At 43.3% G+C, this 25,358-nt stretch overlaps 1 protein-coding gene across 11 annotated transcripts in view; it reads left to right on the forward strand.

Annotated features, from left to right (window-relative positions):
* Window positions 1-7,342: 7,342 nt before the first annotated feature.
* REPS2 (RALBP1 associated Eps domain containing 2) overlaps window positions 7,343-25,358 on the forward strand; it is a 226,399-nt gene continuing 208,383 nt past the window's right edge. For all 11 annotated transcript variants that reach the window (XM_082375642.1, XM_082375650.1, XM_082375646.1 and 8 more), the window contains exon 1: window positions 7,343-7,722. In XM_082375642.1, coding sequence (XP_082231768.1) covers window positions 7,489-7,722 — 234 coding nt within the window. In that variant the 5' untranslated portion in view covers window positions 7,343-7,488. The remainder of the gene's footprint in view (window positions 7,723-25,358) is intronic.

The raw sequence follows: 25,358 nt of genomic DNA on the forward strand, positions 1-25,358 counted from the left end.
GGCTTCCCTGGTGGTGCAGTGGTTAAGAATCTGCCTGCCAATGCAGGGGACACATGTTCGAGCCCTGATCTGGGAAGATCCCACATGCTGCAGAGCAACTAAGCCCGTGTGCCACAACTACTGAGCCTGCGCTCCAGAGCCCAAGCCACAACTCCTGAAGCCCGGCACCTAGAGCCTGTGCTCTGCAACAAAGAGAAGCCACCGCAATGAGAAACCTGTGCACCGCAGTGAAGAGTAGCCCCTGCTCACCGCAACTAGAGAAAGCCCGTGCACAGCAACAAAGACCCAACACAGCCAAAAATAAATAAATAAAATAAATAATAATAAAATTTTAAAAAATTTTTAAAAAAAAGAGTTGTGCATTTGTTTAAAATGTGTCCATAAATTCTTTGACATACTTTCAAGAGCTGGACTTAGTGTCTTTTTTTTTTTTTGGCAGCATTTGGGATCTTAGTTCCCTTAGTTCCCGACCAGGGATCACACCTGTGCCCCCTGCAGTGAAAAATGTCGAGTCCTAACCATTGGACCACCAGGGAATTCCCCAGTGACTTATTTCTAACAAATAGAATATGGCAGAAGTGGTGTGTCTCTTTTGAGACTAGGTCATAAAAGACAGTGTGCCTGCAGAAGCACTTGGTCTTAGATCACTGGCTCTGGAGGAAGCCAGCTGCCATGTCCAGAAGCCACTCAGACAGCCTTGTGGAGAGGCCCACATAAGAAGGAACTGAGACCTCTTGTCAACAGTCATGTGAGTGTGCCATCTTGGAAGTGGATCTTCCAGCCCCAGTCCAGCCTTCAGATGATTGCAGCCCTGGCTGATAGCTTCCTTGCAACCCCTGAGACACCCTGAGCCAGAACTACTCAGCTAAGTCACTCCTGAATTTCTGACCCTCAGAACTGTGAGATAATTAAATGTTTGTTGTTATACAGCAATAGATTATTAATACAATTCTGTATCTTAAGCACCTTGTAATCATGCTGCCTGGACAGCTGCATAAATGTAAAATCAATACTTTCTACAAGATTCTGATGTAATCTGTAAATGAGAGGAGCATTTCCAAGACACAACAAAATCTACATTGTCATTTTGGAAACTATTATTGAGATTACGGTAATTGCTCAGAAGTCATCAGGAAACAGCTAAACTAAAATTTAAGTTTTTAGTGACTGGCTGGAACTCTTAAGACAAGAGAATGAAAAAAATGAGTAAAAATGTAAAAAGAGACAAAGTTGAGAATGAAGTTATGTTGTGACAGTAGGTTTAAACTAGGAGGGGATTTAGTGGCAAAGGCAAACATAAGCTTCTGATAAGAGGAAATCTTGGAAGGATACATTGCCATTGTGTTCCTAGAACTTTCCAGGTAATTCTGATTCCTCTTGATTTAAATCGGTCATTTATTTGGCATGAGATGATTAAGATGTCCTCTTGGTCTTCAAAACACCATTTGGAAACATCCTTGACTGTGAAAAAGGGTGTTTCAAGTTCATTGTCCTTATTTAATTCCTTTGTTCCTATGGTTCTATATTTGAGAAGTAGTTTTTTTTTTTTTTTTTTTTTATCTTCAGAGAGAACTTATGCACCTGGAAGGGGAATCCTATGTACATGAAACTTATGGGTCACAGAACGGATATCACTATGGATGTAAACCAGTTAACTGGAATCATGATTTATACCTGCACTCTCCTATGGGTTGTGATGCCTCCAAAGATGTAATAAACACATTTCTGGCCTGGCAAAGCTGATACTCAGATCCTAGATGCCCCAGTGGCCACAGTGACTTGGTCAAAGTAGAAAGGGTAGGAAACAAAAATGAAGAATGAGGCCACAATCTATATTCACCATAAAAGGATTCTGTTTGCAGTGCTGGGAAAGCAGTCTTTGTTTATTGCGTATAGGACTACATATACTCTACTGAGAGCACCTAAATATTTACAGATCGACTTGTGCTGCACATGCTTTTTCTATGAGATGTGAGTAGTAGTATTACTTTCTGACGTAAAATCCCGGCTCAGGTTAGGTTCTCTGGGAGCAGAGACTGAAATGAGGATTCTTGTGTAAGTGCTTCACTGAGGGAGAAGGGGAGTGAAGGAAGGAGGGTGGGGCTGAAGAAGGCTCTAAGCAAGGAAGTGGTCTCAGATGGAGACTTACCTCTGCCTGATCCCACGGGCCTCTCTGGAGCATGATTTGTACCAGAGTTGGTCTTCCCTTGAGGCAAGGGACTGGCCTTTTCTACTTCACAGTAGTCAGCCATTGGCTGTGGGCTGCTCAGTGCGGGGTGTGGAGGTGTAACTTCCCTGAAACAGCTCCACATTGTCTGAGGACAAGTCTCCAAAGAAGGGAGCAGCTCTGAGCCATTAGCAGACAACACTCACAGATGGGTGCGTTGCCTGGTGACAGGAATCTTGGTAGTGAACCTACAGTTTCTACAACAGGTTTGAAGTTTTTACATGATAATCGTGTCAGTCCGGCTAGATGTTCCCCAAACCCATTTCTTCTTCCTGGGTACACAGCTTGACTACGTTTCCCAGACTCCCTTGCAGTTCGGTACAGCCACGTGACTCAGCTCTAACCAATAGAAAGCAGGGAGAAGGGATTTGTGCCACCTCTGGCCCTGGCCCCTAGAACCCCCTTGGCAAGCGGCCTTCCATGCTCTCTTTCTCTAGCTCTGCTGAGCTCCCCCTCCCTTTATTTTTATTTCTGCCACATGCAGAGCATCTAGTGGCAGACTTTGTGTTCCCAGGGGATGGAGGAGCTACCAGATAGTGTCCCTGATGACCACGAAGTATTCCACCCTGCCTCCACCGACCCTTGTTGGACTGTGACATGAGCAAGAAACAAAACATGATTATGTTAACCCACTGAGATTTTCCAGATTGTTTCAGTATTTAGCCTACCCTGACTCATCTAGTGAACCTTCTGTTTTCTTTTTTTTGTTTTTTGGCCACACGGCATGCAGGATCTTAGTTCCCTGACTAGGGGTTGAACTTGTGCCCCCTGCAGTGGAAGCGCAGAGCCCTAACCACTAGACCGTCAGGGAATTCCCACAAACCCTCCATTTAAAAAAATATGTTTATTTATTTGGCTGCGCTGGGTCTTAGTTGTGGTACACGGGATCTTTTTTTAGTTGCGGCATGCAGGATCTTTTAGTTGTAGCATGCGGGCTCTTAGTTGTGGCATGCAGGATCTAGTTCCCTTACCAGGGATCGAACCCGAGCCCCCTGCACTGGGAGCGTGGAGTCTTAACCACTGGACCACCAGGGAAGTCCTAAATCCTCCATTTTTAAGAAACATGAATAGCTTCTGAAAATTTGATTTTCAGAATTCTATCAATTTATTATCAATAATAATCCTTGCTCAAATCTGTGATGACTGAAGTGCTGGATAACTAAAGTAAGAATTTTTTTCTTATTCCTTTAAAACATAGAAAAAAGCTCCGACAGTCTGAGTATTATGGATGATTAAAAAAAAAAGCACTGTGAAAATATATGGCTAAGATAATTATCCAAAATCCTGTTCATGGAAACAAAGCAGGAAGCTGCTTTCCCAAGGTTAGACAGCTTGCTATTGTTAACAAGGAGTGAGAACTGTTGGCTCCAGTTTGTGTGACATAACTGTTGGACTTTCCCAGTGCACAGTTTTTTAACATTTTCTGCTCAGCTATTCGGCCATTTCCAGGGCTACCAAAAGCTTCATTCCATGAAGAAAGGTGAACTGTCTGATGCCTTATATAAGAGGCCAGCCGGGCTGCTGAGAACAAGCTGTTTGTTGCTTGAGAAGAGCCACCTTCTCAATGTGTCAAGCTTTTGTTTCAGAGGATGGAGTTGGTATAGGAAGGAAGCGGGCAAATTATCACACACACACACGGTTGTGTACAGGATATAATTTCACAGATATTCAAAATTGGTTTTATGGGAGACAGTTACTTGTAAGATTCCATCATCATTAGTACTCAAACCCCTCTCTTTCTCTAGGATTGTAGAAAGAATTAGGTGAGGTTCATGTGGCCAACATCAGCTTCATTGTTGCTGGAGTTGGATTGGAGATTCCGATTGGGTTTGTGGCCACAATCAGGCTTCTTCTTACTCTCCCTACCCCCTTTCTTCCCTATGTCAGAGTGTCTACAACACAGACCCTCTCCTTGCAAGTTGCAAGGAAGATGCTATCTTTTCCCATCAAGTCTTTCAAGTGAGAACAGTGAGTGGCCCCAAATAGGTGCGCTTGCCATGTGGAATCAGGGGTAGAGTGGCGTCTCCTCTGAGGGCAGCACAATTCAGGGGTGGTGGTGGTGGAGAGAGCTTGAGAGAGCTTGAAAGAGCAAGAGAGATAGTAAGAGAGGGACAGAGATACACACACACACACACACACACACACACACACACACACGGACAGAGACAGAAAAAGATAGAGACAGTGTTGGAACCGGGAATGATCAGTTTCTTCTCCCTCCATCACTTCTTCCTTGGAGAAGAGTAAATGAGAGGAGCTGGGAGAAGCACCAATGTTACTTCATCCATATTCCCTCCTGGGGAGTAGACAGGAAATTTTCTCACAATAAAATGAGGCCAGGGGAATAGGATTCCCTCTAACACTGTTAAAGACCTACCTTTCTACTCCAATAAAGATGTTAAAAAAAAAAAAGATCTAACTTTCTTCACTTCTAGAAAAAAAAAAGTTAAAGTCAGCCAAACAAGTGATTGTTTAGTGTTTACATTGGTCAGTCCCTCAGTAAGTACTTTTTAAAGTTCACCAATCTTTGAGATATAATCTAAAGTATCTCGGTATCACTCATGACAATTCTGAAGCTCAGAGAAGCCAAATAGAATTCTCCCTACCTGGGATCGAACCCAGCCCCCTGCATTGGAAGCACGGAGTCTTACCCACTGGACCACGAGGGAAGTCCTACTGTGTAAGTTTAGAACTGCAAAAAAGATAAAGAAATTCTCTTCTAAAATGTTCTTGTTTACCATCAGCCTTAAAGGGCTATGAGTGTTTCTAGTTTCTACATTCTTATCTGTGTTTATTTTGCAGTTTGATAACTATTTCTTCTATTCAAAAAACTGTTGTAGAAATAAAGAACAGTACTTGGCATTCCTTAGATACTAAAACATTTAAAAAATGCCATTTTTTCCTCCTGTGTCCTGGGTTAAAACGTTGCTGCTGTTGGGTCATTTCTGGCTGTGCCTCTCATCCTTCATGGAGCAGCTTCCTTCTGGCTTCTCACAGCGCATCAGAGGCTGCCCCTCCCTCCTGCCCCCACCTGCATCCCTCACTCCTCACTTCCTGGGCGCCAAGTCTCTGGGACTCCTCCCTCTCCTGCCCTTTCACCTCCCCAACCCAGCCATTAGTCAACAACCATCTTGAGGCCCCTCCGTCAAGCCTTCCTGGTTGAGCTCTGGCTCATAGATTTTCTCTTTTCTCTAAACTCCCACAGCACTTAGCCTGGGGTACACAGTTTAGCACTTAATTATATATTGTCTTTTATTGTTTGTTTTTATTTGTTGTGTTAGTTTTGTCTTTTCCAGTGAGGCGGCAACATGTCTTGTTTTTTTTTTTTTTTTTTTTAAATCTCTCACAGTACTCCAGTAGGAACAGAGTTAATACTTCTTGGTCTACCCATAAGGGTTGACTGATGGATTGATAGGCACAGATGTGAGACCTCCTACCCATCTCTGCAGTGCTTAATAAGTATCTGTCAAATTTATTAAACTGACTTGAGTAACAAAGATCAGCTCGGAATCTAGTATTCAGCTGGGCAAATCACACCATCTTTGCATCCATTTTCTCATCTGCAAAATGGAGATTAAAATGGGAAACCAGTCTACCTCAGAGAGGTACTATGAGGCTTAAATAGACATCGTAGTATGAACTATATGAATGTTAGGGATTGTTATATCTCACATTTCTTTTTGCAGGAGTCACAGGGAAAAGTGGGGTTTGGCGTTTATCACGGGGAATGGGTCCCTTTCTCACCTTTGTTAGAATGGTGGGCCATGCTCAGGGAAGTCTGACCACAAAGGGAAAGGTAGGAGAGGAATAAACATGATCTCTTGGCTTCCAGTTTTCCTGAGAAGGTTTTACACTTGTGGAAAATACAATGGTGGTGAGATTTTGAAGTGGAAATTCCCCAACTAAGTTAGTCTTTGCTGCTCCTTAACTTACCTATTCTTTTGGTACTCTTCTCTCCAAACCTACCGCTGTCTTAATTCTCTCCTGGCAGGTCTGAAGCAAAAAATGGTATACGGAAATCTTAGTGATTTTGGGGATCCTCTTTCTCTATTTCATTTTTTTCAGATTCCAAATGGGAAATATTACTCGGGCTATCATTTATGAATTGACATAATTTTTCTTTTTTCTTATGTATCTCTCTTCACTTTTCCCCTTTCCCCCGTCTTTACCTTCCTTTTTCTTTTCCTCTCTTCCTGTCCTTGGTCCTTATTTTAGTTGATCAAAATACCAAAGTATACTTGTTATCATCAGTGCTATTTCCTGAGATGGTTTTTGTTTTGTTTTTAATTAAAATAACACTATTTGGGGTGAAAGATATCTATATCTCTCTCTCTCTCTATCTATCCATCTATCTATCTATCTATCCATCTATCTATCTAGTGTTTAGTGTTTAACCCTGGACTGATTTTTTTCGCTTGGGTTAGTGTTTCCCAGCCAGGCTTAATGCATATACACATGCAATTCTTCCCAGGGCCCTTTTCACTCCTATTACTCTAGTATTTAACACTAACCGATGTTATTCCTTTTTAAGGCTCAACTCCAGGTTTGAGCCTTGCCTGAGAAAGTGGCCTAACCCCGTCGCCACCTAGAACACTATAGGAGTCAATGGGACCCTGGTTCGTATGGAGATCTCTGCCCTCCAGCTTTTCAGGACATAAGTGGTACTGTCATGGAAAAAGCGAAGCCTAATTTCCCATGCCTCGTCCCTTTCTGGGAAAGGCACGGCGTGTCGTGGGTACTACACTTGCTCCAGCGTCCTAGGGAGAAAACACCACAGCCTTTCCCGCCCCATGAAAAGCGCCATTCTCCAGGTGGGTCTAGATGTTCCCCTTCCCGGCCAGGGAGAAGGGCCAAAGATGCCCCTCTCGCGCAGGGTGGACGCGGAACAGCGCTGGCTCCTACCCTCTAGACTCCGCAGCGCGGACTGAGCAGGTGGCCATCCGTAAGGCGGGCGGCGCGCGGAGTTACTTACCTGGCCCGGCGCGCACGGGGCGGGGCGGGGCGGGGCGGGGCGGGGCCGGGGTGCGATCCCAGGCCGTGATTGGGCCGCGCCGCGCCTGTCTCCATGTGCCGCGCGGCGGAGGCACAACATTCAAGTCCGGGGGCGGGGCCGGCGCGCGCCGGGAGGAAGCGGCCGCGCGGCAGCTGCGGGGCGTGGGGGCGGCGGCGGCCAAGGCCGAGGCTGAAGCGGCGGAGGCTGTGGTGAAGGCGGCGGCGCCTCAACCGGGGACGGTGCTCCGCTGGGCCCCCTTTCAGGCTCCATGGAGGCGGCAGCAGGCGGGGCCTGCGGCTCTGGACCGCCGCTGCTGCTGAGTGAGGGCGAGCAGCAGTGCTACTCTGAGCTCTTCGCGCGCTGCGCCGGCGCCGCAGGCGGGGGCCCCGGGTCCGGGCCCCCTGAGGCCGCCAGGGCCGCCCCCGGCGCGGCCACCGCAGCCTCGGGCCCCGTGGCCGACCTGTTCCGGGCGTCGCAGCTGCCCGCCGAGACGCTGCACCAGGTAGGTCCCCGCGCCCCTGCCCCTGTGGGTCTGTGGGGACCATTTCTACGGGGACAAGGGGGCGGGGTGGGGCGACAGGGCTGCCGACAGGCACCCGGAGGCCTTGGCCAGGTCGCGGAGAGGGGCTTCGCAGCCGGGAATGGCGGCGACGCCCTTGTCCCCCAGGGGACACCAGCCTCCTCCGCAGCTCAGCAGTGCTGGGTGCGCTCCTCATCTTCCTCCCCTGAGACGGACGGACACTCCCTCCCCTCCCCGGCCGTTTCTGGGACTCTGCAGCCGCCCAGACCCAAAGTTTGCCTTGTTCTGGAAGTGGTGTTTGTTTTGGCTGGTGTCTGGTTTAACCTCTACTCGAGGCTCCTGCCCTTCCCTCTCCTGGGTGGGTGGGCGCTTGCAGGATTGGAACTTGAAGGGTGTGTGTGTGTCTGTAGGGCCGGGGCCCCACCACTGAATGTTGTCCGCTTTATATACTACTTGTAATATATATGTATCTACTATATATATTTGCCTACTAACATATTTCTGCATATTAGCGTTAAACTGGAAAGCCTAATGACAAATTGCAGAACAGGGACACAGGGCTGCGAGAGGACGTCTGTCAAGGCAGAGCCAAGCTCCCTATTTAGGGCTAGAGGTGGACCCCAGACGTCCACCGTGGGGGACAGTTGTAGTTTCCCATCTTATCATTATTTGGACTTGAAATAGAATTGCAAAGTAATTGTGTCATAGCTACATCCTTTTGGCTGCTCCACACCTGAAAAAGAAGGAGGCGGATGGTGCGCAGTAGATGCTGTTTTTGTTTTGTGCTTTCCTTGGAGCCTGGAGAAGGACTACTTGGTGGGCACTTTGTCTGTCTTTTGCTGTTACTAGCACTTCATGGTGATAAGATCCTTTTTTTTTTTTTTTTTTTAGAATTAATGACTATTAAAAGAAAATTTATTTTTGGCTGCGTTGGGTCTTCGTTGCTGCACGCGGGCTTTCTCTAGTTGCGGCGAGCGGGGGCTACTCTTTGTTGCAGAGCACGGGGTCTAGGCACTCGGGCTTCAGTAGTTGTGGAGCCTGGGCTTAGTAGTTGTGGCTCACGGGCTCTAAGGCGCAGGCTCAGTAGTTGTGGCGCGCGGGCTTAGTTGCTCCGCGGCATGTGAGATCTTCCCGGACCAGGGCTCGAACCCGTGTCCCCTGCATTGGCAGGCGGATTCTTAACTACTGAACTACCAGGGAAGCCTGGTGATTCTTAATATCAGGCCCCAAATGTGAAATGAACCTTTTCTTAAAAGCTGGAGTCAGTATGAAAGTTAACATCAGTTGTATATTTCAAGTGGGGAGTGGTATTTTAAAATCCAGTTCCAAAGGAGTATTGAGGGTTTTATGGTTCACTTATAATATCATTGTGTGTGTAGACTTTTTTTCTTTTAATCACTTAAGACTGCATTTTATACTTCTGGGGCATGCATACACTCTGTCTGTTTGTGTGCATAACTTTAGCCACCCTGTAATCTCTCACTTTTCAGAATTCAAGATTTCTGAAAATATAATTAGTATTCACAGACCTTAACATGGCTGTTTGTCCCTTAAGAAGTCCTTGCTATGGAGACAGTTCAGCCTCTGCTGTTGAGCAGTTAAGCTCGACCAGGTAGAGGAAAAGTCAATATTTTAAAACACAAACCATAGCTATTACATGAGGCCCTCAGAATACTCCCAAGCATAATAAATTTATTAAATGCTGTTGCTGTTTCTCAACTGAAAGAGGAGTAAGTGACTGAGGCCACAGAGCAAGTAAGTGACAGCTGGACACCTGTTAAGGCTTATTTTGTTGTCAGTAATACATGGAGTGTGATAAGAGATGGTGGGCATATTAAATATGAATTATGTTGGTTGACTTCTCCTAAGGACTTGGGAAGGGGGCTTTCCTGGTGTTAGAACTCATGCTCCCTTGAGGTGTTTAAGATTTAAAAAGAACTCAAGGCACAGTGCCATTGTATGGCTGAGATTATATTCTTGATATCTAGTCGAAACCTGTTTGCAAAAGATGCTGGCAAAAGGAGACATCCCTAGAATATTGCTTGTAGTAAATCTCTCAGAGCTTTAAAGCTCCCTTATTCAGCCCAGCAAAACAAAATATATCCTTCCCCATTAACTTAACACAATGCAGTAGCCCAATATTCTTCGTACAGGTGAACATGAACATCAAATGCATCCTGGACAGAGAAATGTAATCAGAAGAGAGTCAAAACAAAGCCAGCAGCCGGCAGCCACCTAATTTTTACCGACCACTTTGGTGGTGTGTGGTGTGGTGTGTCTGGGTGTGGGTACACACACGTGCACTCCATTTATCCTGATTTGCACTACCCCATGAGTGTTTTAGCCTTTCTTTAAACAGATGTAGATGTTTTTAGCCTTTCTCTGTTAAACAGGAACCTGTAAGTTTAATTAAGTGACCCAACAGGTATAACTGCCCAAGTCATGGAGGCACTAATTAGACCTGGTAGTTTCTATGGTAACAGATTTTTTTTTCTTTTTAATAAGCATACAGTTAAGATTACCATAATGTTCCAGGAAGGTTGAAAATCTTACCTGAAGCAAATGTTCTATAAAAATACTTAACTTTGTCTCCTCCTTGGAATAAAAATAAACCACTATACCTGTTACTTTGTTATGGAAGTGAGTTATCTTAGGGATTTTGTTTTCAGTTGAAATACATACATATTTTTTAATAGACTTTATCTTTTCAGAGCAGTTTTAGGTTCACAGCAAAATTGAGGGGAAGGTACACAGAGTTCCCATATACACCCTGGCCCACACATGCCCAGCCTCCCCCATTATCAACACCCCATCAGAGGGTTACATCTTTTACAACTGATGAACCTGCATTGGTATATCGTAATCACCCAGAGTCCATAGTTTACATTATGGTTCATTCTTGGTGATGTACATTCTTTGGTTTTGGACAAATGTATAATGACGTGTATCCACCGTTGTAGTATCATACAGAGTAGTTTGACTGCCCTAAAAATCCTCTGTGCCCTACTTATTCATCCCTTGTTCTTACTCCCAAACCCTGGCAACCACTGATCTTTTTTACTGTTTCCAGAGTTTTGCCTTTTTCCAAAATGTCGTATAGTTGGAATCACACAGTATGTAATCTTTTCAGATTGGCTTCTTTCATTTAGTAATATGCACTTAAGATTCCTCCATGTCTTTTCATAGCTTGATGGCTTATTTCTTGTTAGTGCTGAATAATATTCCATTGTCTGGATGTACCACAGTTTATCCATTCACATTTTGGAGGACATTTTGGTTGCTTTCAAGTTTTGGCAGTTATGGATACAGTTGCTGTAAGCATCTGTGTGCATTTAAGTTTTCAACCCCTCTGGGTAGATACCAGTAAGTGTGATTGTTGGATCATATGGTAGGAGTGAGTTTAGTTTTGTAAGAAACTGCCAAACTGTCTTCCAGAGTGGCTGTACCATTTGCAATCCCCCCAGGAATGAATGAGAGGTCCTCTTGCTCTATATCCTCATCAACATGTGGTGTTGTCAGTGTTCTAGATCTTCACCATTCTCATAGGTATGTAGTGGTATCTCGTTGATGTAATTTGCAATTCCCTAGAGACATATGATGTTTAGGATCTTTCCATATGCCTATTTTCTGTCTTGGATTATATTTTAGTGCATCATAATAGCTTATTTTGAAAGGCCTTTTGGTCTCTTTATAGAGAGGTATTGATGTATTTTATTTTATTATTTTTTAATAAATTTTATTTATGTATGTATGTATGTATGTATGGCTGTGTTGGGTCTTCGTTGCTGCGCGCGGGGATCTTCCCGCACCAGGGCTCAAACCCGTGTCCCCTGCATTGGCAGGCGGATTCCCAGCTACTGTGCCACCAGGGAAGTCGTGTTTTAGGTAGAAAAATGTTAGAGTAAAACACTTAAATTAGAAAAAGTAAATATGGATGTCTGAGAAACAGGTAAATAGTTTTTGTTTAATACTTCAAGACAAAGAGCTACAAATGTTAGAGTGATTGGTCTCCCAGGTTGTGAAGTATTTCATTGGTATTGAAAGGCCAGCATTTTACTAGAATGCATAGACTTGGGTTGGATGTGTATTTGAGGTATTTGAGTTTCTTTTGTGCATCAGGCACTGTTCTAGATGCTGAGGTTACAGCTGTGAATCAAACATAAATCCCTGTCCTCACAGAGCTTACATTCCAAAGCAAATGTTTTATTTATTTATTTATTTCTTGCTTGCTTGCCACGGGGCTTGTGGGATCTTAGTTCCCTGACCAGGGATCGAACCCGGGCCCTTGGCAGTGAAGGCGCTGAGTCCTAACCACTGGACTGCCAAGGAAGTCCCGCAGTGCAAATGTTTTTATTTTTTAGGGTTTGAGTAAGAAAATATAACAGCTAGAACAAAAGTATCTACCTTAAACTGGCAAGTTTTCTGCTTGATGTAGTGAATTAGCAAACTATATAGACTCCTTTATAATATCTGTCTTTCAGGATGGTGTCTTAGTCTTTGAGAATGCTGTGCATATTTCAAGTAGTCATTATAATTAGTTTTCATTTTTTTTTAAAAAAATTTTTATTTATTTATTTATTTATTTATGGCTGTGTTGGGTCTTCGTTTCTGTGCGAGGGCTTTCTCTAGTTGCGGCAAGCGGGGGCCACTCTTCATAGCGGTGCGCGGGCCTCTTCACTGTCGCGGCCTCTCTTGTTGCGGAGCACAGGCTCCAGACGCGCAGGCTCAGCAATTGTGGCTCACGGGCCTAGTCGCTCCGCGGCATGTGGGATCTTCCCAGACCAGGGCTCGAACCCGTGTCCCCTGCATCGGCAGGCAGACTCTCAATCACTGCGCCACCAGGGAAGCCCTAGTTTTCATTTTTATATGGTTAACTGTTTTCAGATATTTTTTATTGAGATATAATTGACTTATGATGTATTAGTTTCAGGTATATAACATAATGATTCACTATTTGTTTGTGTTGCGAAATGATCATCACAGTAAGTCTAGCTGATATCTACCAGCAAACATAGTTACAAAAATTTCATTCTTGTGATGAGAACTTTTATGATTTACTTTCAACATCTTTCAAATGCATAATACAGTATTATCAATTTTAGTCACCATGCTGTACATGACATCCCCAGGACTTACTTATTTTATAACTGGAAGTTTTTTTAAAAAAAATATTTATTTATTTTGGCTGTGCCAAGTCTTAGTTTCGGCATGCGGGATCTTCATTGCAGCATGCAGGATCCTTTGTTGCAGCATGTGGCATCTTCAGCTGTGGCATGTGGACTTCTTATTTGCGGCATGCATGTGGGATCTAGTTCTCCGACCAGGGATCGAACCCGGGCCCCCTGCATTGGGAGGGCGGAGTCTTACCCACTGGACCACCAGGGAAGTCCCATAACTGGAAGTTTGTGCCTTTTGACCACCTTCACCCATTTCACTCACCCCCACCTCTGGCAACTACCAATCTGTTCTCTGTATCTACGAGTTCCATTTTTTTGTTGGTTTGTTTGTTTTTAGATTCCATATAAAAGTGAGATCATACATACATTATTTGTCTTTCGCTGACTTGACAGTTAACTCTTAGACTTTAAGGGAAATAGTTATAAATCACTGTTGATTTCGTATTGTCAGGGGAAATCATTGAATGGGAAAAAAGCCAGTAAGTAATGTCTGATTGTTTGAGTGGCTTTGATTGAGGAAAAGAAGTAAAACAAAGCTACCAGAAGTAGAGGATATTTTAAAAATTCCTGCGCACGGACTCACCTTTGGGAAGAAGTCATATTTAAAGGTTTTCTTGTAATTCTTTGAAGCAACTGTTTAATCATTAAAAACAACTATTGGCAAAAGACAAAATTCTTGTGAACTTTTTCCAGTTGCTGGATTATTAGCCAGAACTATTTTTTTAAATGCAAATGAAACAGTTTTCTGTTTTTACATCTTTATATCATATCCCTTTGTAGCATATGCTTTAGGGAGATAGAGGCCAGCATGCTAAAACGGTAACTTGGAATATGTGCTGTTTGAGATAAAGGGTGTTTTTTTTTGTAAAACAGAATGAATGCCAGCAGATAAAGGAAGTTCCAGAGCCATACCATTGTCTGGTTAAAAGGAGGACATTTGCATAATAGTACCTTGTTAACTGTTATAAAAAAAATTTCAGGTGTGTAAAACTAGAGGGACTACCCAACAATAACTGTGTACCCACTACTCAGCATAAGAAGTAAAACAGCCCAGTTAGTGTGAAAATTTCCTGTGACCCCCTCTCTGGTCCCATTCCCCTTCCTGCTCACCCCAGAGGTTACTACTGTCCTGAATTTGGTGTGCATGATTTGAAATTTTTTTGTACTTTTATTATAGCTATATGTGTGTGTATATATATAGTGTGTACATACATGTATATATATACACATGTGTCACTAAAATGATAAATTGTTTTGTATGGCTTTTCAGCTCAGAAGGAGGAGTATAGTACTCTGTAACCTTCCGCAACTTGCTTTTCCTCTCATTGTTTTGTTTTTGAGGTTCGTCCTTGTTGACACATGTAGCTGTAGTTCATTTATGTTTCTTTTTAAAAAATCTTCGTTACCTACTCTTACAATGACTCATTATTTATTTATAAACTTATTTATTTTTATTTTTTTTTGGCTGCGTTGGGTCTTCATTGCTGCGTGCGGGCTTTCTCTAGTTGCGGCGAGCGGGGGCTACTCTTCGTTGCGGTGCGCGGGCTTCTCATGGCGGTGGCCTCTCTTTGTTGCGGAGCACGGGCTCTAGGCACACGGGCTTCAGTAGTTGCAGCACGTGGGCTTCAGTAGTTGTGGCTCTCAGGCTCTAGAGCGTAGGCTCAGTAGTTGTGGCACACGGGCTTAGTTGCTCCACGGCATGTGGGATCTTCCCGGATCAGGGCTCGAACCCGTGTTCCCTGCATTGGCAGGCAGATTCTTAACCACTGCGCCACCAGGGAAGTCCCAATGACTCATTGTTTTATGGTGCTGTAGAGACCTTTATGCTTATGGAAAGTAGGTGACTTGTTTTTTTTTAATATATAGAATGTCACATGACTAGGGAACTGTTCTAAACATGTACAAACATTCAAAATGCCTTCATAGATAGAGAAAGCACACTGATATTCTTGATAGTGTTACAGGACCTTTGAGTTAATTGATTAGGCTTTCATAGGCTTGCTTTTTTCTAGTTTTTTAAAAAATGGAAACAAGCAAACAGATAGACTAATACATTAAACTCTGCACTTGCCACCCCTGCTCAACAACCATCAATACTCGGTCAATTCCATTCCATCTGCATTCCTACCTTGTTCCTTGCCCCCTCTTTTATCCTGAAGCAAGTCTCAGACATCATATGATTCCATAGGGTTTATCTTTAAGGAGGGAACCTGGGGGTGGTCAGAGGGGATGGGAACATGCATGGGTTTAATACCTGTGGCCTATGGTTAAATGGCAAGAGTGAATGATGGATTCATATCATTGAGCCGTTGCCAGTCTTTAAGGTAATGATGTTTGAGTACTGATTTAAAATAAATCAGCTGGGGAAACCAATAGGGAGATTGAAAAACAAAGTGAAGACTAGAAATACAAGATGGATTTGAACATTGTCCTAGTTTCCCACACATAACTGGGGAATGCTCTACTTTAAGGGTGTACAAAATTGGTTTTGAGGAAATCTTGAGGTTTTTTTTTTTTTAAAGGCTGTGCCACACGGCTTACAAGATCTTAGTTCCCAATTGGGGATTGACACCCCCCCCCTCTTCCCCGGCAGTGGAAGCGTGGAGTCCTAACCACTGGACAGCCAGGGAATTCCCTTGAGTTGTTTTGCTAATTATTGGTAACTTTTAAAAGAGGGTTTGGTTCCTTTCCAGGTTTTTTCAAACTTTCTGTTTGTTTCCTATAGGCAAAGTGTCTAGTATTTTGTATTTATATTATTCTTTTCTTCAGTACACGTCTATTAGTGGGCAACTGTCTTAGTCCATTCCGGCTGCTATAACAAAATACTACAGACTGGGTGGCTCATAGACAACAGACAATTATTTCTGACAGTTTTTGAGGCTGGAAGTCCAAGACTAAGGCGCCAGCGTGGTTGCCTTCTGGTGAGGGTTCCCTTCTCGGTTCATAGCCCGTGACTTCTCACTGTGTCCTCACATGGTGGGAAAGGCTAGGGATCTCTCTGGAGCCTCTTTTATAAGGCACTAATCCCATTCATGAGGGCTCTACCCTCATGGCCTAAGCGCTTCCCAAAGGCCCCACTTTCTAATACTGTCACACTGAGCATTAGGATTTCAACATAGGAATTTTGGGAGGACATACATATTCAGACCATAGCAGCAACCAACCAACCTGGGTTGCTCAGAACTGAGTTGTTTCTTAGGGCATGGGACTTCCCGTTTTCAAACCAAGACAGTCCTAGGCAAACTTGGATGGTAGGTCACCCCATCTTTTGGTTACTGCACTAGTTATTTATTGCTCTGGAATGAATTTCCAGAAATGTAAATTACAGCTTAATACAACACATATTTGTTACTAATTGTTTCTATGGCTTAACTGGGTCTTCAGCTCAGGGTTTCACAAGGCTGAAATCAAGGCATTGGCCAGGTGGCACTCCTTTTTGCATCTGGGGACCTCTTCTAAGCTCACATGGTTGTTGGTAGAATTCAGTGTCTTGTGATTTTAGGACTGGAGCCCTCAGCTCCTAGAGGCCCCCCGCAGTTCCCTGCCACATGGTCCTCTCCATAGGCAGTTCACAACATGACTGTTTGCTTCTTTAAGGCCAGCAGGAGATTCACTTTCTCCAGTCGCCTTAGATGAGCGACATCCCATCACCTTGCCGTATTCTGTTGATTCGAAGCAAGTCACATGTTCTGCCTGCACTCAAGGGGAGAGGATTATAAAAAAGCACAGATACCAGGAAGTGAGAATTTTTGGAAGGGGGGTCACCTTAGGATCTTTCTACCACACTTGCCTTCCAGAGTTTTCTGAAGCAGAAAATTATTCTGGTTAGGTTTGGGGGGTCAGAATAGATATGTTTTTGCTCAGCCACTCATGTCAAATTTCTTTATCTTTAAAAAACAATTTTCATGCATAATTCATTTTCTTATGCCAAGTAGGACTGGCAAATATCTTCTTAGGCATTATTTTCAATTTTAGTCTTTAGACAGTTTGTTTTTCCTCTTAACTAGTAGGAGGCGGGAAAAAAAGTGGAAAAGCAGATGTGAATGCTGTGCGTGCTCACTCCTGCACAGAGTAAAGCGGGCCTTCTTAACCTGGGTCTGGCTCTCAGGGGTCTTTGAATTTAGATGCGGGGAAAAAATAACAGCTTTCTTTTTACTGGCCCCTAACTGATATTGAGCATTTCCTTCTATTATGCATTGTAGGCAACAAACCACAGTAGCATTAGCAATTCCTGTGACTTGATCACTTATAGAAATAGAATTTTTAAAATCATATTATAATTGTTGCAGGTATTTCAGTGATAATTTACAGTGGTTTAGACCAGCGATCCCCAACCTTTTTGGCACCAGGGACTGGTTTTGTGGAAGACAGTTTTCCGGGGGTGGGAGGGGATGGTTCAGGCAGTAGTGCAAGTGACGGGGAGCGGCAGATGAAGCTTCGCTTGCTTGCTGGCCACTCACCTGCTGTGCGGCCTGGTTCCTAATAGGAACCCGGGGGTTGGGGACCCCTGCTGTAGACACTGGCTGATCTTATCATTGTGTTAATAAACACATGTATTTCCACCACAAACTTGTTTTTTAAATATTTGATAGCTGTAGTTCAATATATTTTGTTTACAATCCTGTGTAAAATTTTATTTTTGGTCGCGCCGCTCGGCTTGCAGCATCTTAGTTCCCCAACCAGGGATCGAACCTGGGCCCTGTCAGTGAGAGTGCCGAGTCCTAACCACTGGACTGCCAGGGAATTCCCAATAGTCGTGTATATTTTTTAAAAAAATTTTGTTGGAGTATAGTTGCTTTACAATATTGTGTTAGTTTCTACTGTACAGCAAAGTGAATCAGCTATACATATACATATATCCCCTCTTTTTTGGATTTCCTTCCCATTTAGATCACCACAGAGCATTGAGTAGAGTTCCCTGTGCTATACAGTAATCCTGTGTATTTTAAGTGTTTACTTTTACGCATTTAAATTTATTCTGAGAAGAGGTCCATGCAGGCTGCCCAAGGGGGGTCCAAAGCACAAAAGTGGTTAAGAAGCCCTGCTTGGAAGAGTTGTGAGGTGTCTAGAAATTCCAGTTCTACGTAGCTAATTGTTTCCAAAGTCAGAATGGTAGCAGCAGTGCTGGCAAGTCTGGGTCAGGAATGAGATTCCATAAGGCTCTTGTTCCCCCCTCCTCCCCTGTCTGTCCTGTAAGGGGGAAGGAAGCCCAGAGTGAATGGATGCTCAGCTGCTTCCTCCAGGACCTCACCCTCAAGTCCCTGCTGCACTTCAGCTCTGAACCCTCTCTGCTCTTGACCTTTCCGTCTGGCCCTCTCAATCTCTCTTCACTCCAGAGAGCCCCTCTGGAGCACGCGCCAGCTGGCTGTTGGGCCTGTTTTATTTACCACTATTATCTCTACTTCAGAGGCTGGCTAGAACATGGACTTATAGGAAAAAGTGATTTTTACAGACTGGAGAAACTCAGCTATCCTCATAATTTAATTCAGGACCAGGAGAGGCTATTAATATTAGGCTAGTAGTAAATGTTTGCTTTGACTTAATTCATTTGTAACACTTTGCCCTCGGTTTACAGAAAAATATTTTTGTTTAGCCTTCTGGGGGTAATTAAGTGTTTCACCTGTGTTAATTTACTGACTAATTGAAGTAAATCCCATAAATGCCAGCAATTAAGAATTGTTTTTGTTTTTTTCAAAGCAGGCTTTCTTAAATGCATAATGTTTGCCCCTGATGCCTTCAAAAGAACATATTTAATACAGTGATCTCTTTGTTTCTCCCTTAGTTCAGGGTCAGCCTTGTGAAAAACAGATGATTATACATAAACAGCTTTTTGCCCCTGGAGATGTTTGATGTGCTTGCCTTTTGAGTTAGTTTTTTCTTTAGGCTTTCTTTAAAATTATTTAAAAATGTTTTAACTCCTGTCCTTTGCATATGCTGTGGTGGTTTTATGGTCCTGTTACTGAGAGATGGCAATGGAAGTGAAGCGCGTGAAATTAGCACGTGGATGTTTAGCTTCTTTTAACTTATTCTTTGTTCTAGATCAGGGTTTCTCCACCTCAGCACTATTGACACTTTGGGCCAGATCATTCTTTACAGTGACGCTGCCCTATGCATTGTAGGGTGTCTAGCAGCATCCCTGGGCTCTACTCACTACATGCTAGTATCTGTCCCGTCCCCAGTTGTTACAACCAAAATGTTTCCAGGGACTTCCCTGGTGGTCCAGTGGCTAAGACTCCACGCTCCCAGTGCAGGGGGCCGGGGTTCGATCCCTGGTCAGGGAACCAGATCTCACATGTCGGCTAAGAGCCCGCATGCCACAACAAGAACAACAAAAAGATCCCGCATGCCGCAATGGAGATCCCATGTGCGCAGTTAAGACCCGGCGCAGCCAAATAAATAAATAAATATTAAAAAAATAAAATAAAAAAAGAGAAGCAACCTTTAAAAAATAAACCACAAAAATGTTTCCAGACATTGCCAAATGTCCCTGGGGCAAAATCTACTCTGGTTGTAGATATATGGTGTCTACATGTATACAATCATGGTAGCAGCTACCATGTATTAACTGATTACCATGTACTTGGCCTTGTCCTATAACTTGTAGAGCGCTCATGTCATGTAACTCACGCAACCAAGCCACGAGGTTAGCTATTATCATCCTCAGTTCGAAGAAAACAAAACAGAGGCGCAGAGGTTCAGTAACTTGCCCACAGTCACTCAGATAAGTGACTTCTGGTAGTCCTTTAAAGAATTATCTGGGTTGGAATTCAGTCTTTGTTTTTATTTTTAAATAAAAAAAAGTTTTAAAAATTCATTTTATTGAAATATAGTTAATTTACAGTGTCGTGTTATGGAATTCAGTCTTTGTTAAAGAGGCAAACTAAGAAAGAAAGGGGGGTTTCCTGATGACCTCTCAGGGGAGAGGCTGGTGCTTCCATGGCAGTTGTGTGTAGGTGTGGGAGTTCTTGCTTGAAGCGGTGATTCTGTGGCCGCGTGTCTGAGTAGGGTTTGGACCGTTTCTGAGGTGCTTCTGTGGTAGGGTGAAGCAGAACATGGGACAGTCTCGGGGTCAGGCCGATTCAACTTTGAGGCCAAGGAAGCCGTCAGCAATTGGGGTTATCAGGGTCCCTCAGGCGTGGCGTGCCCAGAGGGTTTACTGAGAGCGGGAGCGCTGAGGCGTAGAGCGGCGGCCTCGGCCTCCCTGGTTCTGAGGGGCCAGGGGCGGGAATGTTGCTGTCAGGGCTGCGAAGGGTGCTTCGCCTGCAGGAACAGTGGTCTGGAAGAGCACGGTCATTGGCAGCCCCGTGGCCAGGAGGGGGTGGGGTGGGAGCTGAGGGACAAGTGACCGGCTCTGTCCCCTGCTGGCTGCCGTGCTGGAGGCCGGAGGCAGGGGAGCCTGCATGTGGAAGCTCACGGAGGCTGGCCTCCTGCGCAGAGTGTGGGCCGAGGGGCTGGAGGTGGTTCTGGGCGACGGATGGAGGAAGAGCCAGCTCAGGGTGCCGGCTGGGCTGGGACCCAGAGCCCTGGATCCTCGGGAGAAACGGGCACAGCCGGTGCGGGGAGAGTGGGAGTCCACTTGCGATGGGCCGGCCTACTGTCCTGCCCTCCAGGAGGGCTGAGAGGGCTTCTTCTCACTTCTCCCGGAGGCCTTGAGGCTATGGGGGTGTGTGCGAGTGGGTGCTTTTCAATCAGAGTGGGGCAGGCATTTCCACCGGTTGCAGTGTTTGTTCTTGCTCAGGGCACCGGGAAACATGCAGCCATGGAGCCTCTGGGAGCTTCTGTGAGGACTGGCTGCACATGGTGGGAACGGCACCCTAGGACTGGAGATGAGTTAGTTCAGGGGAGTAGAAAGTGTGTTATAAAGTTTAGGGATATGGCCTCATGTTAGTTTGGCTTTTTTCTTTCCCTGAAGGATAGGATTCCTGTAGGGATTCTTCCTCATCCCAAAATAGCTGTGTGTGTGTGTGTGTGTGTGTGTGTGTGTGTGTGTGTGTGTGTGTGTGTGTGTGTGTGTGTGTGTGTGTGTGTGTGTGCACGCGCGCGCGCGCGCGCAGACTCAGGATTTCTTTGTACATTGCTCAAACTCACCAAGGCCCTGTTGAGCAAACCAAGGCTGTTAAAAAACGTAGAATCCTCCTCATATACTGCAAAGTAAACTCAAATGCAAAGAAATAGCTTGGTTTTTTTTGCATTCTTCATGGGCTAGCATATCTTCTGGAAAACTTGTTGCCATGGCAATGGGATATTATCTATCTCAGTAGTGTACTACATAAAAATAGCCCTTTGTGTCGAGGGTGATGTTGGTGACAGGTGGTTGGGTGAATGTTTAGCAGGGTGCTTTGTCAGCATTCCATTGTTTAAGGTTGTGAAATAGAAATGAGTATTGATTTGTTCTTCTCTCTCAAAATGCAATTTAATCTGTAGAGGGCAGGTAGTGGTGCTCTGTATTGTGAATTATGTCTTTCTTTGCACGTCAGGTGAATATGATGATTGAAGCCACCTCTCATGGTGATAAGGAAATGGCTTCTCTATTCTTTCTGTTGATGCTACAGGGTGTGCAACACAGGATTGAGTGGGGGGCAAGTAGTATAATTCTCTCATTCTTCAACAAATGGTTCTTCCTAAGTGCCTTGTCCTTATAAATCCAAATGTCGCACGTGGTCAGGTGGACTAGATGAGTTCTGAGCTGTTGATCAAATACTCATTTCTTGCAGGTTCTTAAATGGAACAGATTCTTGATGAAAGTCAGTTTCCTCTGCTGGTTTTAGCATTGGTCTCATGTGTAGCCAAGGATGGACTCTTGACCCTAATCTTGAATTTTACTTTAAAAAAATCCTTTGGGCAATTTCTTAGTGGTAACTCTCAAACATTTGTCATCCTCTCACCTTCCTTCTAGAAATTTGTCTTATATGTAAATAACAGCTTCCTAGTGCTGAAATAAAGTTTACTCTAGTTTTGAGAATTTTAGACTCTCGAGAAATACCGTGGCTTGGAGTTTTAGCCTTGAAAGTTATTGCTCTAATTCTGATACGCATTGTACTACTGCAGAAATGGAATCATTACCTTTGTATTTTCTCTTGGAGTCAGTATGAATATGTTTTTGCTGATGATATCAGAAATAGTTGGTGAATGGCTTGCTGGGTACCCAGTACTATTCTTAGAACTTTTTTTGTGTATTAACTCACTTAATTCCCATAAACATTCTGGAAGGCTTTTGTCACTATTTTCCAGATGTGGCATACTTATTAGTATGCCTTTTGGTTTCTGGTGAGTAAATACTGTGCTGTGTAAGACTTGATTGCTCCTTCTTGCTTACCAGTGTGTTGAAGTGTTTCTGATACTGAAAGCATTCTTCTGCCAGGGGATGGCCAAACACAGCCCATGGGCCAAATCCATCCTGTTGCCTATATTTTTTTGCATGGCTTATGAGCTAAGAAGGGTTTGTAAATTTTTAAAGGGTTGGGAAAAAATAAAAATAAAGTTTCATGGCACATGCAAATTGCATGAAATTCAAATTTCAGTTTCTGTAAGCAAAGTTTCCTTGGCACACAGCCACACTCAGATGTTTACATATTGTCCGTGGCCTATACACACTAGAATGGAGGGCTGAGTAGTTGTTAACAGAGACTATATAGCCCATAGGACCTAGAGTATTTACCGAAGAAGTTTGCCAACCCCTACTGTTTATTCTTCTACATCTAGAATGGGAGATTGTACTGAATAATAAAAGCAGATGGGATTTATGTACAGGTTCTCTTTTCGTATGTATTATACTTCCCTCTCTTCCACTTGTTACTGTTTTTACTAGCTTAGTTTCCTGTGCTATGGCATATCTCAAATATACTCGATTTCAGCTCTCTTTCTATACCCATGTTGGTTTTTATCATAGCAGATATTCATAACCCTTCCCAAATCAGGGAGCGTAATGAATTTTATCATTTTACTAGTTAATATGTTTCCTTCGCTAGGTCAGTAATTGTAATTCCCCCAGCTCTATTTATTTCTAACTATGTTGCTTTCTACTTTTGGGCTATCAGCCAACATATAAACATTTGATACTTTAGTAATCCTAACTAAACCACCTGCGCTGATTGTGCTATTTTAATTTAGTAAATCCTCTGTATGATATTGTATCTTCTACATTCATCCTTTTGGATTTAACATACTCAACATAATCAACTTTGGAACATTCGTGCAATTGTTTTAAAGCAATATGTTTTCTCCTTTTTCTCTTGTTTCCCCAATTTTTAAATAACAGCTTTATTGAGATATAATTCACATGCCATACAACTTACCCATTTAAAGTATACAATTCAGTTTTTAGACTATTCACTGTCTAGTTCCAGAATATTTTTTGTTGTTGTTGAAGTATAGTTGCTTTGCAATGGTGTGTTTCAGGTGTACAGCAAAGTGATTCAGTTATACGTATATTTATATACTTTTTCAAATTTTTTCCATTATAGATTATTAGAAGATACTGAATATAGTTACCTGTGCTATACAGTAAATCCTTGTTATTTATCTATTTTATTTTATCTTTTATTTTTTGGCCGTGTCGGGCAGGTTGTGGGATCTTAGTTCCCCGTCCAGAGATTAAACCTGGGCCCTTGGCAGTGAGAGCGTGGAGTCCTAACCACTGGACTGCCAGGGAATTCCCTATCTATTTTATATATAGTAGTGTGTACCTTTTAACTCCAAACTCCTAATTTATCCCTCCCTATCCCCTTTCCCCTTTGGTAACCATACGTTTGTTTTCTATGTCTGTGAATTCGTTTCTGTTTTGTAAATAAGTTCATTTGTATTATTTTTTTAGATTCCACATATAAGTGATGTCATAAATAAGTTCATTTGTATTATTTTTTTAGATTCCATGTATAAGTGATGTCATATGATATTTGTCTTTCTCTGACTGACTTACTTCACTTAGTATGATTATCTCTAGGTCCATCCATATTGCTGCAAATGGCATTATTTCATTCTTTTTTATGGTTGAGTGATATTCCATTGTATATATATACCACATCTTCTTTATCTATTCCTCTTTCTTTCTTTTTTTTTTAAAAGTTTTGTTTATTCCATTTCATTTGGTGGGAGGCTCTGTACATCTGGATCTATACCTCATCTTACCTAGGAGTCAGTGTTTTGTTATTTATTTATTTAGGCTGCGCCCGGTCTTAGTTGCGGCATGCAGACTTCTTAGTTGTGGCATGCGAACTCTTAGTTGCAGCATGCATGTGGGATCTAGTTCCCTGACCAGGGATCGAACCTGGGCCCCCTGCATTGGGAGTGTGGAGTCTTAACCCTACTGGACCACTAGGGAAGTCCTCTATTCCTCTTTTGATGGACACCTAGGTTGCTTTCATGTATTGGCTATTGTAAGTAGTGCTGCTATGAACATTGGGGTGCATGTATCTTTTTGAATTAGAGTTTTCATCTTTTCTGTATATATGCCCAGGAGTGGGATTGCTGGATCATATGGTAACTCTATTTTTCATTTTTTAAGGAACCTCCATACTGTTTTCCGTAGTGGCTGTACCAATTTTTACATTACCACCAACAGTGCGAGAGGGTTCCCTTTTCTCCACACCCTGTTTCCAGAATGTTTTCACCACCCCAAAAAGAAACCCTGTACCCACTAACAGTCACCCCCAATCCCAATATATCTAGGCCACCAGTGTTTTCAATGTTCGTCCATGTTGTAGCATGTACCAGTACTTTTTATGGCCCGGTAATATTCTATTGTATGGACATACCACATTTTATTTATCCATTCATCAGTTGATGGACATTTGGGTTATTTCTCCTGTTTGGCTATTATGAATAATGCTGCTATGAACATTTTGGTACAAGTTTTTGTGTGGATGTATGTTTTCATTTCTCTTGGTTAATTACCTAGGAGTGGAATTGCTAGGTCACACAGTAATGCCATGTTCAGTCTTTTGAGAAACTGCCAGACTCTTTCCCAAAGTGCTGTACCATTTTACATTCTCACCAGCAATATACAGGGATTTCAATTTCTCTACATCATTGCCAACATTTGTTATTGTCTGCCTTTTTGATTATAGCCATCCTAGTGGATGAGAAATGGGATTTCATTGTGGTTTTAATTTGCATTCTACTGACGACTAATGATGTTGATGATACCAGGTGCTTATTGGCTCACTTCTTTAGAAAAATGTCTATTTAAGCCCTTTGCCTGTTTTTATTTTTATTTTTTTTCAAACCACCACTGTTTGTTTGTTTATTTATTTATTTATGGCTATGTTGGGTCTCCATTGCTGCGCACGGGCTTTCTCTAGTTGTGACGAGCGGGGGCTACTCTTCGTTGTGAAGTGCGGGCTTCTCATTGCGGTGGCTTCTCTTGTTGTGGAGAACAGGCTCTAGGTGCACGGGCTTCAGTAGCTGTGACACATGGGCTCAGTAGTCGTGGCTCATGGGCTC

The sequence above is a fragment of the Balaenoptera borealis genome (genome assembly GCF_965194805.1).
Source record: "Balaenoptera borealis genome assembly, chromosome: X".
Taxonomy (NCBI): domain Eukaryota; kingdom Metazoa; phylum Chordata; class Mammalia; order Artiodactyla; family Balaenopteridae; genus Balaenoptera; species Balaenoptera borealis.